Consider the following 20,123-nt stretch of genomic DNA (forward strand, 5'->3'; position numbering starts at 1 on the left):
GGGGCTTTTATATTTTTAGTATATACTGGCCCATTGTTTTATTTTATTTTATTTTTATTAATCTTTTCATCTTATTTAAAAATATTTTTTGTATTTTTATATATTTCCATTTTTATATTTATACATGTACCTACATGTATATCCATCCACTCATCGTTCATGCAAATATAAAAACATTTTTTGCATGCAAATTCTAGGATGGCCACCAGGGGTCCCTTCTTTTATGTCCCCGGAGGCCCCAATTTTATGCTTCATGTATGTGTGTCACCACTTAGACTTTTAACAATATGTTGCGGTGTGGACTTGGATTGTCCGCCCCGGTGTGGACACATGTTGTCGTGATGGAGCGTGGGTCCTTCTGGGGTGTGCACTTTTTGCTTTGATGAGGCATGGTGCGTGAACTCGATGGATCCTTTATGAGTGGCCGGCGTTTATCTATTTCCTTTTTTTCGGCCTTGGCTGCCCATGCGCAGTAGAGCGACCCAGTCAGCCGTCTGACGCAGCATCACGTGATGCAGGTCAGGGTTTAGGGCGCGCAAGCGCACATGCATTCTGCCAATCCTCATCCTGGGTGTCTCCAGTTAACCGTCCGACGCAACATCATGTGATGGAGGTCAGGATTCAGGGCGCGCATGCGCGCCTGTATCTAGCCATTTGCGCTCCAAGCTAATGTGGAAATCCGGTTTAGACGGAACCCAGAGTGAGGCTTCTAATTTATTATATTTATTATTTAAGGGAGGTGACGTAATGTGCCGCCCGTGCCCCTGGAAGACGCAATTTTCTTGCGAAACGCAGTGTAGGGCTGAGCGGTGTCATCGTGTCACCTCCCTCTGTCGTTGTAACTCCAGCAGGACGGGCTGTCTGTGAACATCCGGCCGGTGCCACAGACTGTCTTTCTTCAGAGGACGTTTTACCTGTTTTATATGTGAGTGTTTACTAACTTTTTAATAAATATCACCTGATTTTACACTATTGGAGCCCTCTTCTGTTTTCCCTTTATGATGATATTACTCCGCTGAGGGCTGAGCCTCTTTTTCCCTGTGGATCCATCCATCTGAACCACAGCTCGTGATGTCCCATTCCAGCTTTCATCTTGATTCCCTGGCGGCCCGGAGTAGCAGGATTTCACAGCTCATTTAGACCCCCTGTAACGGGGGGTCATGGGGTTCTGGTAAGCGGCCAGGCACTTCATCTATGGTGGTGGACCCACACACCTGGGATTTCATACAATCGGACAATTTTGTATTATTACATCACTTTTGGGTGTTTTTGTATATGGACTTCTTTTTTTATTATTTTTAATTTAGTCATCTGCTTGCATTATATATTGCAGCCCTTCAATTTTATGTTTTTGCACTAATGTTTTGACATATCATAATAGATATATTTTTTATATATTTGCTTAAGGGGAGGTTGGATCACTTTTCAAACCTTGCACCTGGTTTTGTCTATATTATTATATGCTTATATTTTTTCTTACATTTTGCTCTCAATGAGGTTGGGAATACTTTTCAGGTATACACATTGTAGTTTGTTTTAAGCGCGAGTCATCAATTTTCTAATCTAACTTTTGTGTGTTTGTATCACATATAGGATTCTGCAGCACATATTATTATCATTATTTTCTTTTGATGCGCAGTTATTTTTCACTTTTTTCTTTATCCTGAGATTCACTACCCTTCCAGGTACCGGAGTCACCGGAAATTACGTCACTGGCCCGACCCGATGCATTACATCACTGGTCACGTGAAGGAACCCTGAAGAAGTCATGTGACCAGTGATGTCATTTCCGGTGACGCTGGTACCCAGTTACAATACAAATCAATACAGGAGGGTTCAGAGGGCCCTATTTGTTAGAGCTTTCAATCTAGAAGGGAGGGTCAAGTGGAACAAAAGGTAATAACTGTGGGGGATGAGCTGATGGAGAAAATGAAAATACAGTTGTTAGGTGTGGGTAGGATAGGCTTCTCTGAAGAGGAGGGTTTCCAGGGATCGTCCGCAAGCTAATAGAGTAGGAGATAATCGGACAGATTGGGGTAAGGCATTCCATAGGATTGAAGAGGCTCTGGAAAAGTTCTGGAGGCGAGCATGGGAGGAGGTGACGAGGGAGCTAGAGAGCAGGAGGTCCTGAGAGGAATGAAGAGAATGAATAGGTTGGTATTTAGAGAATAGGCTAGTGATGTAGCTTGGGGCTAAGTTGTGGATGGCTTTGAAAGTAGTTGTTAGTATTTTGAATTTAATTTGTTGGATGAGTGGAAGCCAGTCGAGTGATTGACAGAGAGGGGTAGGAGACAAAGAGCGATTCTTAAAGTGGATATGTCTGGCAGCAGCATTCGCATTCATGATGGGGGATAGACTATGTAGAGGTAAGCCAATGAGAAGGGAGTTACAGTAGTCGAGGCAAGACCACTTGTTGTGTCATTGGTTAGAAAGAGGCGTATTTTGGAGATGTTGCAGAGGTTTAGGCGGCAAGATTTGGACAGTGATTAGACGTGGGGAGAGTTCAGAGCCCAGGACTACATCTAGGACCTTGGCATGTGAGGATGGGATTATAGTTGTGCCATCGATTTTGACAGAGAGGTCAGGGGAAGGGGCACATGGGGGAGGAAAAATTAAAAAGTTTGGTTTTGGATTGATTGAGTTTGAGGAAGTGGTGTGACATCCAGACTGATATATCTGTTAGGAAATTTGTGATACGTGAGGAGATGGAGGGAGTGAGCTGAGGGGTAGAGAAATAGATTTGGGAGTCATCAGCGTAGAGGTGGTATTGGAAGCCATGGGAGGCTATTAGCTGACCCAGGGAGGGGAAGGTGTAGATTGAAAATAGAAGAGGTCCAAGAACAGAACCTTGGGGGACCCCAAAAGAGAAAGGAAGAGGAGAGTAGGAAGTAGAATTGTAAGCAACGCTAAAGGTGCGGTTGGATAAGTAGGAAGAGAACAAGCGAAAAGTACAGTCACAGAAACTAAAGGAGTGGAGTTTTTTGAGGAGGAGGGGGTGGTCATCCGTATCAAAGGCAGCAGAGACGTCCAGGAGTAGGAGCACAGAATAGTGTCCATTGGTTTTGGTCCATAGTAGATCGTTTGTTAGTTTTAGGAGAGCAGTTTCTGTGGAGTGTTGAGGGCGAAATCCAGACTGAAGGGGATCAAGAAGGCTATTATCAGCAAGGTGGTCGCTCAGTCAGTTGTAGACGTTCAAGTAGTTTGGATAAAAAGGGGAGCAAGGAGATGGGGCGTAGGTTGTTAAGATTGGATGGGTCCAGTGAGGGCATTTAAAGTACTAGTGCAGTTTTAGAGTGTTGGAAAAGATGCCAGAAGAGATGGAGAGATTGAAGATGTGGGTTAGAGAGTGTAGAAAAGAGCCAGAGGGTGAATATAGCATTTGTGAGGGAACAGGATCAAGAGGGCAGGTGGTAAGATGGACGTTAGCAAGTAGTTTAGCAACCTCATCTATAGTGGTGGGGTTGAGGAAGGAAGACATTATTGTACCTGTGGGTATGAAGTGTAAAGTGTGGAGGGTATCTGAACAGCAGAGATCTCCTTGCGAATTGTATCAATCTTCTTTTTGAAGTGATTGCCGATCTCCTGGGCAGTGAGTGAGTTAGTGGGTGGAGGTAGAGAGTTGAAGGTAGAGAAGAGTTGACGGGGACAGGATAATAAGTTGTTAATGAGAGTGATAAAATAGGTCTGCTTGGCAGATTATAACAGATTCATAAACAATAGATCAAACACATATACATAAGTGAAAAGTGATTAAAAACTTCTCAAAGGTCCGCCATCTATCCAGAGTCCAAACGGGCTCAATGGATACAACTGGTCGGCCTGAATAAAGGTAAGGCAATCAGCCCAATACAATAATATATGAGATAACCAGAACAGGTCAAATCTTAAAATGGTTGATAATGAATAACGGTAGCCAGCTCAGGAAATGTCAGTTCTGCTTTTCAAAGTACAAATGACGTGCTCAACTAGTTTTGTGACTGTATATGCACTTCTTCTGGAGCTGAAACGATCTGATAATAATTGTTATACAAAGAAAAAAATGCAACAAGTGCAAATTTCTGAGATATAGTATATAGTAAAACAATATTGGGGAAAAAACAGTACTTATACATATAAAACAAAATTTGCTGTCAAGGCGGCAGAAAACCCAATTGGTGATGAAGTAAAGGTAGGGCTGTCAAGGGGACAACCACACAGGTTATATGGAACAGTAGGAAATACAGGTAGATATTATCAACCATTTTAGGATTTGACCTGTTTGGGTTATCTCATATATTATTGTATTGCGCTTATTGCCTTACTCAGGTTTATTCAGGCCGACCAGTTGTATCCATTGAGCCCGTTTGGACTCTGGATAGACAGCGGACCTTTGAGAATTTAATCACTTTTCACTTCATGTATATGTGTTTTATCTATTGTTTGTCTATGAATCTGTTATAAATAAAGTAAACTTTGTTATACTGCTTTTGTTATACTGCATTTAAGTATGCTTTTAAGTATGCCTATAAAGTCCATTCTTTCTAAACTAAGTCTTGAACTAATCTTAGGACGTGGCATATGATATTCTGTTAGGCTGTTCACAGCACCCTCCTGTGGGGACAGCATTAACATTGATAGGTGGCACTGATGGGCACTGATGAGGCGGCACTGGTGGGCACTGATCTGGAGGCACTGATGAGACTGCACTGATGGGTGGCACGTATAGGTACTGATAGGTGGCACTGATGGGCACTGATAGGTGGCACGGAGAGGTGGCACTAATGGGCACTGATAAGTGGCACTGATGATGAGGCACTAATGGGCACTGATTGGCAGCACTGATGGACACTCATAAGTGGCACTGGTGGGGAATGATTAGCAGTACTGATGGGCACTGATAGATGGCACTGGTGGGCACGGATTTGCAGCACTGGTGAGCTCTTCTGTTTGCTTCCGTGATCAGCTGTCATTGTCTGACAGCTAATCATGAGGCAAAGGGCCCGCTGGGATTGGCCCTTTACCCTGCTCTGTGATCAGTCGAGTCCCAAGAACCCGGCAATTACAGAGCGCGCCTAGGGGGCACGCCGGTGGCGCGAGAACCGGAGAATGTACATGGACGCCCTCCCAGCAGCTGTAGCTGTCATTCAGCTATAGCGTTGATGTCAAGTGGTTAAGGTAAACACATATAGAGAGTTATTTGTGTACATGAATATTTAGTTTTTTTTTATTTACTCATAATTTTATATTTCCACAGTGAGACTGCAAACTTTCAAGAGTAATTTGCTTGTTTAAATTGAATGTTGATTGGCATATGTCGCAATGTGCTCCCAAAACGTACAAGGAAGCTAGCGTTACCAGTAAATCTGAAATAAAAGTTTACATTGTGCAATTCTGGATTTACCAAAGAGTACGAGACAAAGTAGGACCGAATACAAAGTACCAAAGCGTACCTCCCATTTCATTCTTTAACAGGGATTGTGTAATAATTACGCAAGAGTATAGTTCATATAAATACAAAGACAAGGCTAGTGAGGGGCCCAGAACATTTTGGCACCTGCTGGAGCACCAGATATCTTATATAATGACTTTACCGGCATATTTACTTGTATTTTTTGGCGTGTTATACTGTACTGCAGAACTGGCATCTGTATCTGAAGCAGCTCCAGGTAAGACATACAGAAATCCAATGATAGTTGTCTATAAGATGTGTAATATGTGATATTACATTATTATTTGCATTTGAGGTGCACAACTGTATTATATACACTATGAGGTGGATTTAGCAGCCTATGTGCCTTTAATAAATGTCCAGTGCCCATTAGTGCCTCATCATCACTGCCTCCTGATCAGTGCCACCTATCAATGCCCATCGGTGCCACCTTGCATTAGAGGTACTATTATATACAGTATGAGGTTGATTTATTATAGGCACAAAATAACTCAGCACACAGCCATTAATGTCTAAACCGCTGGCAACAAAAGTGAGTACACCTCTAAGTAAAAATGTCCAAATTGGGCCCAATTAGCCATTTTCCCTCCCTGGTGTCATGTGACTTATTAGTGTTACAGGGTCTCAGGTCTGAATGGGGAGCAGGTGTGTTAAATTTGGTGTTATCGCTCTCACTCTCTCATACTGGTCACTGGAAGTTCAACATGGCACCTCATGGCAAAGAACTCTCTGGGGATCTGAAAAAAGAATTGTTGCTCTACATAAAGGTGGCCTAGGCTATAAGAAGATTGCCAAGACCCTGAAATTGAGCTGCAGCATGGTGGCCAAGACCATACAGTGGTTTAACAGGACAGGTTCCACTCAGAACAGGCCTCGCCATGGTCGATTATAGAAGTTGAGTGCATGTGTTCTGCATCATATCCAGTTATAGTCTTTGAGAAATAGATGTCTGAGTTCTGCCAGCATTGCTGCAGAGGTTGAAGGGGTGGGGGGGTCAGCCTGTCAGTGCTCAGACCATACGCCGCACACTGCATCAAATTGGTCTGCATAGCTGTTGTCCCAGAAGGAAGCCTCTTCTAAAGATGATGCACAAGAAAGTCTGCAAACAGTTTGCTGAAGACAAGCAGACTAAGGGCATGGAATACTGGAACCATGTCCTGTGGTAGGAGTGTCATGGTCTGGGGCTGCATGAGTGCTGCCAGCACTGGGGAGCTACAGTTTATTGAGGGAACCATGAATGCCAACATGTACTTTGACATACTGTAGCAGAGCATGATCTCCTCCCTTTGGAGACTGGGCAACAGGGCAGTATTCCAACAAACCAACCCCAAACACACCTCGAAGACGACCACTGCCTTGCTAAAGAAGCTGAGGGTAAAGGTGATGGACTGGCCAAGCATGTCTCCAGACCTTAACCCTATTGAGCATCTGTGGGGCATCCTCAAACAGAAGGTGGAGGAGCACAAGGTCTCTAAAGTCCACCAGATCCGTGATGTCATGGAGAAGTGGAAGAGGACTCCAGTGGCAACCTGTGAAGCTCTGGTGAACTCTATGCTCGAGAGGGTTAAGGCAGTGCTGGAAAATAATGGTGGCCACACAAAATATTGACACTTTGGGCCCAATTTGGACATTTTCACTTAGGGGTGCACTCACTTTTGTTGCCAGCGCTTTATGGTTGTGTGCAGTGGCGTCGCTAGGGGGTGGCCTTTGGGGCTATAGCCCCGAATCTGGGGCCCATAGCCCCAAGTCTCTCAGAGACAGCCGTGGCCTCTCTGCAGCTGGGCCACAAGTGCGGCAGGCAGCACGGGAGAGCCGGGCAGGCGAGAGAGCAGAGAGATATCATCTCTCACTGCCTGCCCTGCATCACCACTGTTCCGCTCCCACTGTGCAGCCGCAGACAGCAGAGAGATGACATAATCTCTCACTGACCGCCCTTTCTAGTGACCCTGATGTAAGGAGCATCTCTCTGGGGACTCTGAGGTAAGAAGGGGCTCTCTGGGGACACCTGATGTAAGGAGGGGCTCTCTGGGGACCCTGATGTAAGTGTGTGTGGGGGGGCTCTCTGGGGACCCTAATGTAAGGGGGCTCTCTGGGGACCCTGATGTATGTGTGTGGGGGGGCTCTCTGGGGACCCTGATGTAAGGGGGCTCTCTGGGGGCCCTGATGTAAGTGTGCGGGGGGGGGCTCTCTGGGGACCTTGATGTAAGGGGGCTCTCTGGGGACCCTGATGTAAGGGGGCTCTCTGGGGACCCTGATGTAAGTGTGTGTGGGGGAGGCTCTCTGGGGACCCTGATGTAAGGGGGCTCTCTGGGGACCCTGATGTAAGGAGGAGAATTTTTGGGGACCCTGATGTAATGGGGGGCTCTCTGGGGACCCTGATGTAAGTAGGGGGGTTCTCTGGGGACCCTGATATAAGGTAAGGCTCTCTGGGGACCCTGATGTAGAGGGAGGCTCTCTGGGGACCTTGATGTAACGAGGGGGGCTCTGGGGACCCTAATGTAAGGGGGCGGTTCTCTGGGGACCCTGATGTAAGGGGGGCTCTCTGGGGACCTTGATGTAAGTGGGGGGCTCTCTGGGGACCCTGATGTAAGGGGGCACTTTCTGGGGACCCTGATGTAAGTCAAGGGCTCTCTGGGGACCCTTATGTAAGGAGGGACTCTCTGGGGACCCTGATGTAAGTGGGGGGCTCTCTGGGGACCCTGATGTAAGGGGGCACTTCCTGGGGACCCTGATGTAAGGAAGGGCTCTCTGGGGACTCTCATGTAAGGGGGAGGCTCTCTGGGGATCCTGATGTAAGGAGGGATCTCTCGGACCCCGATGTAATGATAATATATAATATTATTGATCGGACATTCCGACAACAAAATCCTAGAATTTTTTCAGACGGATGTTGGCTCAAACTTGTCTTGCATACACACGGTCACACAAAGTTGTCGGAAAATCCGATCATTCCGAACGCGGTGACGTAAAACACGTACGTCGGGACTATATACGGGGCAGTAGCCAATAGCTTTCATCTCTTAATTTATTCTGAGCATGCGTGGCACTTTGTCCGTCGGATTTGTGTACACACGATCAGAAATTCCGACAACGGATTTTGTTGTCGGAAAATTTTATATCCTGCTCTCAAACTTTGTGTGTCGGAAAATCCGATGGAAAATGTGTGATGGAGCTTACACATGGTCGGAATTTCCGACAACAAGGTCCTATCACACATTTTCCGTCGGAAAATCCGACCGTGTGTACAGGGCATAAAGGTGCCCCTATGCTCCTTCATCCAGAGTGGACTCTTTATTACCGATACTTGTATAGTGCTGTCAATTTACGCAGCGCTTTGCATATACACTCACCGGCCACTTTATTAGGTACACCTTGCTAGTACCGGGTTGGACCCCCTTTTGCCTTCAGAACTGCCTTAATTCTTGGTGGCATAGATTCAACAAGGTCTTGTAAACATTCCTCATAGATTTTGCTCCATGTGGACATGATAGCGTCACACAGTTGCTGCAGATTTGTTGGCTGCACATCCATGATGGTAATCTCCCGTTCCACCACATCCCAAAGGTGCTTTATTGGATTGAGGTCTGGTGACTGTGGAGGCCATTGGAGTACAGAGACCCCATTGTCATGTTCAAGAAACCAGTGGTGAGATGATCGGAGCTTTGTGACATGGTGCATTGTCCTGCTGGAAGGAGCCATCAGAAGATAAGGACACTGTAGTCATAAAGGGATGGACATGGTCAGCAACAATACTCAAGTAGGCCGTGGCGATTAAACAATGCTCAATTGGTACTAAGTGCCAAGAAATGATCCCCCACACCATTACACCATCACCACCAGCCTGAACCGTTGATACAAGGCAGGATGGATCCATGCTTTCATGTTGTTTACACCAAATTCTGACCCAACCGTGTCGTAGCTGAAATCGAGACTCATCAGACCAGGCAACATTTTTCCAATCTTCTATTGTTCAATTTTGGTGAGCCTGTGTGAATTGTAGCCTCAGTTTCCTGTTCTTAGCTGACAGGAGTGGCACCCGGTGTGGTCTCCTGCTGCTGTAGACCATCTGCTTTAAGGTTCGATGTGTTGTGCATTCAGAGATGGTATTCTGCCTACCATGATTGTAGCGAGTGCTTATTTGAGTTACTGTCTGCCCATTCTCCTCTGACCTCTGACATCCACAAGGCATTTTCTTCCACACAACTGCCACTCACTGGATATTTTCTCTTTTTCGGACCATTCTCTGTAAACCTGAGAGATGGTTGTGCGTGAAAATCCCAGTAGATCAGCAATTTTTTAAATACTCAGACCAGCCCGTCTGTCACCAACAACCATGCCATGTTCAAAGTCAATTATATCCCCTTTATTCCCAATTCTGATGCTCGGTTTGAACTTCAACAAGTCATCTTCACCACATCTAGATGCCTAAATGCATTGAGTTGCTGTCATGTGATTGGCTGATTAGCAATTTGTGTTGTCAAGCAATTGAACAGGTGTACCTAATAAAGTGTCCGGTGACTGTATATTAGGGCCAATTAACCTAGCATGTCTTTAGAGTGTGGGAGGAAACCCAGGCAGGCACAGGGAGAACATGGAAGCTCCAGGCAGGTAGTGCCGTGGTTGGGACTATCCCAGTGCTGCTAGGCAGACGCGCTAACCACTAAGCCCCTGAGAAGTTGACCATTGTAAGCAACCCCAGTTGGGTACTACAGTATGGTTTCTCCTAACTCCTGTTAATGTCACTTTCACTGCATAGCTTGCATTGCAAGAAAGATATAAACAAAGACGTGTGAAATTAAAAAAAAGATTAAAATGAATAAACAAAATACTATCTTAACAAGCATTAACCCGTATTCTTATTAAAACGCATATAGCAAGCCTTTAATCCATCTGTGTTTTTTTTTGTAGAACTTGGGCAAAGCTGTGGTCCACCACCATCAGTCCAGAATGGAGAGAATGTAGGAGTAAAAAAGCTTAAGTATCCATCTGGTTCTATTGTATACTATAAATGTGCCGAGTGGTACACCCTTGAAGGAAAGGCGACAACAACATGCAGGCATGGAAAATGGGATGCAAAACCAGTTTGTCGAGGTATATTTATTACTTTGAGAAGATATAATATACCGTATATACTCAAGTATAAGCTGGGTTTTTCAGCACATTTTTTTGTGCTGAAAGTGCCCCCCTCGGCTTATACTCGAGTCAAGCACTTTTCTGCAGCAAAAAATGTCATTTTCCGAACCGAATTTGGGGCCCCGTATCTCGGTGCTTGGTGTGCAAACCCAGTGGAACTAGAATTACAACATACCCAAAGCTGGGGTTCCTAGCCCCAAGTGGCACCGAGATACGGGGCCCCAAAGTCGGTCAACTGTGTCCATCTGCAGCAATGTCATTTCGGGACCCTTTGTGTCCAGAGACCCCAAATTTTGGCTGCGGCTAGGGGGCATCTAGGAACCCTTAACTATCGAGTTTGAAGTTCAGGGGACCTATGGCTGCAAATAGGCACAGTGAGGCTGCAAATGGGCATTGTTGACCCTCTTTTCCACTTACAGTAGCTGCGCATTTCTCACCCTCGTCTTATACTCGGGTCAATAAGTTTTCCCAGTTTTTTGTGGTAAAATTAGGTGCCTCGGCTTATATTCGGGTCGACTTATACTCGAGTATATACGGTATACAGTAAAGAATCCCAACTTTAAGTGGAATTGGCAGAGTCCGACACACGGCATAAAAAACCCAGAATTCAAAGAACTAATGAACACTTCTAATGTGGGATGGCGACAACTATATATATATATATATATATATATATATTCATAATCAGCTCCCCCACCCTTATTTTGAAGAATAATCGTTTTATTTTCTGCTAGGTTAAAAAAAATGGGTTGAAGTTTAGCATTTCAGGGTTTTAATTTTTCCATGTCCCTTGGGTAGGGTTGCCACCTGTTCAGGATTCACCCGGACAGTTCAGGTTTGAAATCTTGTGTCCGGGTTTCACACTGTCTGAGACCTTGACAAATTATTCAGACCGGACTATGGCTTCCAAGCAGGGTTGCTGGCTGCAGTTGTCTAAGCTGAGAGTGTCTGTTACATTCTCTTTCACACTGCCCAAAGCCAGCACTAACAATCCCCTCCAAACACACACACCGATGGGAGAGGAGAGAGGGCTCACTCTGCTCCTCTTCTGCCCTCCCCTACCCCTCTGTGTCTGCCCACACTCCAGTCCCTGGCACTGTGGCTCCGAAAAGGAAAGTGGGGGTGGGAAATTTGAAGCCCAGCAGCCTTAGATACATCTGATGAGAGGTGCTGACTGCCAAGTTGTGAGTGAGCTCACCATCCATCCCTGTCTGTGACTGAAGTCTCCCCCCTTCTCTCTCCTGCCTCTAAGTCAGTATGCTAAGGTACATCAGGGTTCTCAGAGCACCCCTTACATCAGACCTCCCCTTTACACCGGAGGCCACAGTGTTCCCCCTTACATCAGAGTCCTCCATAGCATCCGTTATGTTAGAGTCCCAGAGTTCTCCTTTACATCAGAGTCTGCAGAGTCCCCCCTTACAGTGAAAGGGAACTTTGCGAGTTCAGATGTAAAAGGGGAATTCTGCAGATTTAGATGTAAAGGGGGAACTCTGTGGACTCTAAAATAAAGGTGGAACTCTGCTGACTCTAAAGTAAAGGGGGAACTCTGTGGACTCTGATGTAAAGGGGGAACTCTGTGGACTCTAAAGTAAAGGGGGAACTCTGTGGACTCTGATGTAAAGACTCAACATCTATGCATAGTTTATCTATGCATACTATGAAAAAAAAATAGCTGTGCGATGCTGAAGTGTTCGGGTTTGACTTGAAGAAAAGGTGGCAACCCTACCCTTGGGGCACCCCAATGTCTGATCAGTTTTGATCAGACAGGTGCGCCAATTGATTGTGGGAAATTCCTAGGTTGCACCCTCCCTTCTTTTTCTACTTTGGGTAGCAAGGTGACCCTCATTTCCACCCTGATGTGTGGGGGGGAGTTCTAATGGCATGGACGCCAGATTAGATTGCCTGCCTCACTATTGCAGTCCCATTATAAGTCACTGGTCGCCGTCATTATTAGTATAAAAAAAAAAAAAACTTTCTTGAAAAAGTATTCATACCCCTTGAAATTTTCCACATTTTCTCACTTTTGTCATTTTGTTACAATCAAAAGCGTAAATGTATTTTATTGGGATTGTATGTGATAGACCAACACAAAGTGGCACACAATTGTGAAGTGGAAGAAAAATTATAAATGGTTTTCAAAATTTTTTACAAATAAATATGTGAAAAGTGTGGTGTACATTTGTATTCAGTCCCTCTGAGTCAATACTTTGTAGAACCACCTTTCACTGCAATTACAGCTGCAAGTCTTTTTGGGGATGTCTCTACCAGCTTTGCACATCTAGAGAGTGACATTTTTGCTCATTCTTCTTCGCAAAATAGCTCAAGCTCTGTCAGATTGGATGGAGAGCGTCTGTGAACAGCAATTTTCAAGTCTTGCCACAGATTCTCAATTGGATTTAGGTCTGGACTTTGACTCGGCCATTCTAACACATGAATATGCTTTGATCTAAACCATTCCATTGTAGCTCTGGCTGTATGTTTAGGGTCGTTGTCCTGCTGGAAGGTGAACCTCTGCCCCAGTCTCAAGTCTTTTGCAGACTCTAACAGGTTTTCTACTAATGCCACGTACACACGACTGGACTTTTCGGCAGAAAAGGTCCGACGGAACGAATCCGTCGGACATTCCAATCGCATGTGGGCTTCATCGGACCTTTTCTGTCGAAAAATCTGACGGACTTAGAAATAGAACATGTTTCAAATCTTGTCCATGTTTCACCCTGGACAAGCTCGCTCCCCTCACTACACACAGAATCAGGCCTCGACCCCTACAACCCTGGCAAACAGATGACACTAAAATTCTTAAAAAACATAGTTGTGCTCTTGAGCGTCTGTGGCACAAGACTAAGTCTCTCAAAGACATCAACCAATACAAATCTGCCCTCCAAAAATACTATTCTTTCCTCCACACTGCCAAGCAAACCTATTTTACAACGCTTATTAACACCTTTTCATCCAGTCCCCGTAAACTCTTCTCTACCTTCAACTCTCTACTTTGTCCTCCACCGCCTCCACCCACTGACTTACTCACTACCCAGGAGATCGCTAATCACTTCAAAAACAAGATTGATACAATCCGTGATGAAATCTCCACTCTACAGGTATCTCTCCTAGCTAAGACCCCATGTCAACAGGTACAACTGACACTCCCCCTATTCAAATCTGCTACTACAGACGAAGTTGCTAAACTCCTTTCTATCGCCCACCTAACCACCTGTCCCCTGGACCCTATTACCTCTCAAATGCTACGGTCGCCCTCTGACTCCATCCTACACTCTCTAACCCACATCTTCAGTCTCTCCCTCACCTCTGGCATCTTCCCCAATGCTCTAAAACATGCACTGGTCACTCCCATACTTAAAAAGCTGTCCTTGGACCCTACCAATCTTAACAACCTACGCCCTATCTCCTTGCTCCCCTTTTCCTCTAAACTACTTGAGTGCCTGGTTTACAACTAACTGAGCGACCACTTCATTAAAAACAACCTTCTTGATCCCCTTCAACCTGGATTTCGCCCTCAACACTCCACAGAAACTGCTCTTTTAAAACTCACAAATGACCTACTAACTGCAAAAACCAACGGACACTATTCTGTACTCCTACTTCTGAATCTTTCAGCTGCCTTTGACACGGTTGACCACCCCCTCCTCCTCGAAAAACTTTACTCCCTCGGTCTCCGTGACTGTGCTCTTCAGTGGCTCTCATCCTACCTATCCCAACGCACCTTCAGTGTCACTTACAATTCTACTTCCTCCACTCCTCTTCCCTTTTCTGTCGGGGTCCTCCAAGGTTCTGTTCTTGGACCTCTCCTATTTTCAATCTACACCTCTTCCCTGGGTCAGTTGATAGCCTATCACGGCTTTCAATATAATTTCTATGCTGACGACACACAAATCTATCTCTCCACCCCTCAACTCACTCTATCAGTCTCCTCACGCATCACTAACTTACTAACAGACATATCCGTATGGATGTCACACCACTTCCTCAAACTCAACTAGTCCAAAACTGAGCTTATAATATTTCCTCCCCCACGTGCCACTTCCCTTGACTTCTCTGTCAAGAGCAATGGCACAACCATCCACCCGTCCCCACATATCAGGGTGCTAGGTGTTATCCTGGACTCTGAACTCTCCTTTCGGCCCCACATCCAATCACTTTCCAAAGCCTGCCGCCTCAACCTCTGCAACATCTCTAAACTACGTCCCTTTCTAACCAATGAAACCACAAAGCTCCTGATTCACTCCCTGGTTATCTCTCGCCTCAACTACTGCAACTCCCTCCTCATTGGCTTACCTTTAAATAGACTATCCCCCCCTTCAGTCCATCATGAATGCTGCTGCCAGACTCATCCACTTTACAAACCGCTCAGTGTCTGCTACCCCTCTCTGCCAATCCCTCCATTGGCTACCACTCACCCAACCAATTAAATTCAATATACTAACAATAAGTTACAAAGCCTTCCACAACTCTGCCCCCAGCTACATCACTAACCTAGTCCCAAAATACCAACCTAATCGCCATCTCCGTTCCTCCCAAGACCTCCTGCTCTCTAGCTCCCTCATCACCTCCTCCCATATCCGCCTCCAGGACTTCTCCTGAGCCTCGCCCATCCTCTGGAATTCCCTACCCCAATCCGTCAGACAAATTTATCCACCTTTAGGCAATCCCTGAAAACTTTCCTCTTCAGAAAAGCCTATCTTGTCTCCATCTAACAACTGCACTATTTTCTCCATTAGCTCATCCCCCACAGCTATTACCCTTTTGTATAACTTGACCCTCCCTCCTAGATTGTAAGCTCTAACGAGCAGGGCCCTCTGATTCCTCCTGTATTGAATTGTATTGTACTTGTACTGTCTGCCCTAATGTTGTAAAGCTCTGCGTAAACTGTCGGCGCTATATAAATCCTGTATAATAATAATAATAATAATAAAAAATCTTTCCGACGAATTTGATTCCTATTGAAAAAAAGTTTGTTTGTATGCTAGTCCAACGGACCAAAAACGACGCAAGGACAGCTATTGGCTACCAGCTATTGAACTTATTTTTCTAGTCTGATCGTACGTCATCACATTCGAAACGATCGGACTTTGGTGGGATTGTGTGTAGGCAAGTCGTTTCGTCGGAACTCCGTCGGAACTCTGTTGAAAAGTCCTTCGGAGTTCAGTACGATGAGAAGTCGATTAGAATTAGATTGCCCTGTATTTGGCTCCATCCATCTTCCCATCAACTCTGACCAGCTTCCCTGTCCCTGCTGAGAAGAAGCATCCCCACAACTTGATGCTGCCACCACCATGTTTCACAGTGAGGATGGTGTGGTGTAGTGTTCGTTTTACACCACACATAGTGTTTTACTTTTAGGCCAAAAAGTTCAATTTTGATCTCATCTGACCAGAGCACCTTCTTCCACATGTTTGCTGTGTCCCCCACATTGCTTCTCACACACTCCGAACAGGACTTCTTATGGCTTTCTTTAACAATGGCTTTCTTCTTGCCACTCTTCCATAAAGGTCAGATTTGTGGAGAGCACGACTAATAGTTGTTCTGTGGACAGATTCTCCCACCTGAGCTGTGGATCTCTGCAGCTCCTCCAGAGTTTGGTCTGTCAGTTTAGGTGGATGGCCATGTCTTGGTAGGTTTGCAGTTGTGCCATACTCTTTCCATTTTCAGATGATGGATTGAACAGTGCTCTGTGAGATGTTCAAAGCTTGGGATACTTTTTCATAACCTAACCCTGCTTTAAACTTCTCCGCAACTTTATCCCTGACCTGTCTGGTGTGTTCTTTGGCCTTTATTATGCTGTTTGTTCACTAAGGTTCTCTAACAAACCTCTGGGGGGTTCACAGAACAGTTGTATTTATACTGAGATTAAATTACACACAGGTGGACTCTATTACTAATTAGGAGACTTCTGAAGGCAATTTGGTCCCATTAGATTTTAGTTAGAGCTATCAGAGTAAAAGGGGGCTGAATACAAATGCACGCCACACTTTTCAGATATTTACTTGTAAAAAATCTTGAAAACCATTTATCATTTCCCTTCCACTTCACAATTATGTGCCACTTTGTGTTGGTCTATCACAAATAATCCCAGTAAAATACATTTACGGTTTTTATTGTAACATGACAAAATGTGGGAAATTTCAAGGGGTATAAATACTTTTTCAAGGCACTGTATATACCATAGGTTGTGGGGCGCTATAACTTTCATGCAAACCAATCCATTTACACTTATTGGGATTTTTTTTTTTTTTATCAAAGACATATAGCTGAATACATTTTGCCTAAAATTTATGAAGAAAGTTGTTCTTCAATCAGAAAGTAAAAAAATGGGGTTTTTTTTAACATTTTCGGTCTTTTTTCATTTATATCGCAAAAAATAAACCCAGTGGTGATCAAATAGCACCAGAAGAAATCTGTGTTTCCATGAAAAAAAATATATATAAATTTAATTTGGGTACAGCGTTGCATGACTACGCAATTACCAGTTAAAGTAACATAGTGCTGAATAGCGAAAAAATGATCTGGTCATGAAAAGGGTTAAACCTTCCGGAACTCAAGTGGTTCAATGGCATTCTTCCATTCCTGTATCTACTTGAATAATAGATTTTGTTTCCGTTTCAGTTGCTAGGGCCTATTTTTTATTTTGGGGTGAGCAGTGTACACTTGTTGCTGGCACAGGCAAAGCTGCTCTTTGTTTTCAGTTTGTCACTGGCACATACTTGTGTGGTAAGGTAGTGTGTGCCAAAGCACGGTATCATAACTCCAAACTTTTTGAGATGGGAATGAGGGACACCTATCAGCAAAAGTATGTAGGCATAGGACACGCCCCCTTGCCACGCCTCCTTAAAGGAGAATTATACAAAAAAATGATTAGGTAAACCCACAAGCATAGCGCCCAACTGTCCCTGATTTCGAGGGACTGTCCCTGATTTAGAGCAATGTCCCACTGTCCCTCTTTCCCCCTCATTTGTCCCTCATTTTGGTCTGATCTATATAGTTGTATATAAAATGCACTTTTTATCTTTCAAAAAGTGTTTCCCTCCCAGTGCTAAACCTTTCATCCAAATTCTAAATTGCTGCTTTTGTAAATTTTAAAAGCCAGTATAAAGAAATAGTAGTGGTTAAAAAAAAGCCCCTTGTGGATTTAATTAACCTTTTTTTTAGGTTAATTCTCCTTTAAGGGGGTGTGGCAGGGGGTGTGTCCTATGCCTACATACATTTGCTAGTAGGTGTCCCTCATTCCCATCTCAAAATGTTGGGAGGTATGTTTTCAGTATGTCACTGGCGCATACTTGTGTGGTAAGGTAGTGTGTGCCAAAGCACGTTATCATACCTCCCAACTTTTTGAGATGGGAATGTGGGACACCTATCAGCAAAAGTATGTAGGCATAGGACACACCCCCTGCCACGCCCCCTTAAAGGAGAATTATACAAAAAAAATGATTAGGTAAAACCACTACTATTCCTTTATATTGGCTTTTGAAATTTTCCAATGCAGCAATTTAGAAATTGGATGAAAGGTTTAGCTCTGGGAAACACTTTTTGAAAGATAAATAGTGCATTTTATACACAACTATATAGATCAGACCAAAATGAGGGACAAATGAGGAGGAATGAGGGACAGAGGGACATTGATCCAAACCATGTACAGTCCCTTCAAACCAGGGACATTTGGGATATGCGGTATATTTATCCCCCCCCCCCCCCCCCCCATTGCCAAAACTGCAATTCAATTTAGGTAGACTCCTTCAATAAAAAAAATGTCAGGCTGACCTAAAGTCAGAGGAAGAAGTTCTGTGTGGTTGTAGTAGGGGGCAAGCAGGTTCTGCAGGACAAAGCAGTGGTTGGGGTGCTCCAAATACAGTCAAGGCATTACTACCTTTTCTATTAGGTCTGTTTCACACGTGTTTCAGCTTATATAAGAGCAGTGTGAACAGCAAGTGTTTACCAAGCATTTGCAGAGCTTTCAGCAAACTTTGTTGAAGCTTTTAAAGTACCATCCAGCTCCAGTTTGTAAATGCTGAACACAGACCATCGTGGGAGGGCTGATTGCCACTTTAACCACTTAAGGACTGAGTATGGTTGCCACCTCATCCCTTTAAACCCGAACACATATGAATTACACAGGTTCTGTGGCTGATTAAGGTGGTAATTAAACTCACTTGGTGCCTTATGTGCATTTAATTAGCCTCAGAACCTGTGTAATTCAAAGGTGTTCGGGTTTAAAGGGATGAGGTGGCAACTCTAGGACTGAGCCTCTTTTTTAGATGTGTTGTTTACAAGTTAAAAACTGTTTTGTTTTTTTTTGCTAGAAAATTACTTAGAACCCGAAACATTATACTTTTTTTTTCCAACACCCTAGAGAATAAAATGGCAGTCCTTGCAATACTTTCTGTCACACCGTATTTGCGCAGAGGTCTTACAAGTGCACTTTTTTGGGAAAAATACACTTTTTTTAATTAAAAAATAAGACAACAGTAAGGTTAGTCCAATTTTTTTTTATATTGTGAAAGATAATGTTACGCCAAGTAAATTGATACCCCAACATGACAAACTTTTACCCTTAAAAATCTCCATAGGCGACGTATAAAAAATTCTACAAGTTGCATGTTTTGAGTTACAGAGGAGATCTAGGGCTAGAACTATTACTCTCGCTCTACCGATCGCGGCGATACCTCACATGTGTGGTTTGAACACTGTTTTCATATGCGGGCGCTACTCATGTATGCGTTCGCTTCTGCACGCGAGCTCGGCGGGACGGGTCCCATTTAAAAAAAAATTTTTCTTATTTTTTTACCTTTTATTTTTTATTTTTACACTGTTTAAAAAAAAAACGTGTCACTTTTATTCCTATTACAAGGAATGTAAGCATCCCTTGTAATAGAAAAAAAGCATGACAGGACCAATTAAATATGAGATCTGGGGTCAAAAAGACCTCAGATCTCATATTTAGACTAAAATGCAATTAAAAAAATGTTAAAAAATTTGTCATTTAAAAAAATAATTAAAATAAAATGTCCCTTTAGGAGCTATGGGCGGAAGTGACGTTTTGACGTCGCTTCCGCCCTGTAATGTCATGGAGACGGGTGGGGGCCATCTTCCCCTAACTCATCTCCATGCCCAGCCACAATGAGGACCGGATCGCCTCTGCTGCTGCCGATGGCTCCGGTAAGCGGCGGAGGGCACCGGAGCGTGGCTCTCCCGCAGCCAATAAAAGTGATCTTGCGGCGAATCCGCCGCAGAGACCACTTTTATCTTGTAGCGGACCACCGGCCGAACACGAGGATACCGGGGTTATGGCAGCTAGCTGCTGCCATAACAACGATATCCGTCCTCAAAGTAAGGACGTATATCGGCGTGCGGCGGTCCGGAAGTGGTTAAACAAGCTGCTAGCAGACTTCAGCACTTCTTGCAACTTGTTGAAGCCTGCTGAAGCCTGCTGAAGCCTGCTAGCAGCTTGCCTAAAGTGACAATCAGCACTCCCATTAAGAGCTCTGTTCAGAATTTACAAACTGGTGTTGAGTGGTACTTCGAAAGCTTCAACAAAACTTACAGAAAGCTC

The 20,123-nt window shown here is 44.4% G+C and overlaps 1 protein-coding gene across 9 annotated transcripts in view; it reads left to right on the forward strand.

Moving 5' to 3' along the window:
* The first annotated feature begins 5,487 nt into the window (after positions 1-5,487).
* Positions 5,488-20,123, forward strand: part of LOC141117115 (coagulation factor XIII B chain-like) — a 91,127-nt gene continuing 76,491 nt past the window's right edge. For all 9 annotated transcript variants that reach the window (XR_012237105.1, XM_073609746.1, XM_073609742.1 and 6 more), the window contains exons 1-2: positions 5,488-5,645; positions 10,337-10,519. Coding sequence is in view for 8 of the 9 variants with exons in the window: in XM_073609746.1 (XP_073465847.1) it covers positions 5,561-5,645; positions 10,337-10,519 (268 nt within the window). In the remaining variant the exon portion in view is untranslated. The remainder of the gene's footprint in view (positions 5,646-10,336; positions 10,520-20,123) is intronic.

Source organism: Aquarana catesbeiana, linkage group LG13, assembly GCF_042186555.1.
Source record: "Aquarana catesbeiana isolate 2022-GZ linkage group LG13, ASM4218655v1, whole genome shotgun sequence".
Lineage (NCBI taxonomy): Eukaryota > Metazoa > Chordata > Amphibia > Anura > Ranidae > Aquarana > Aquarana catesbeiana.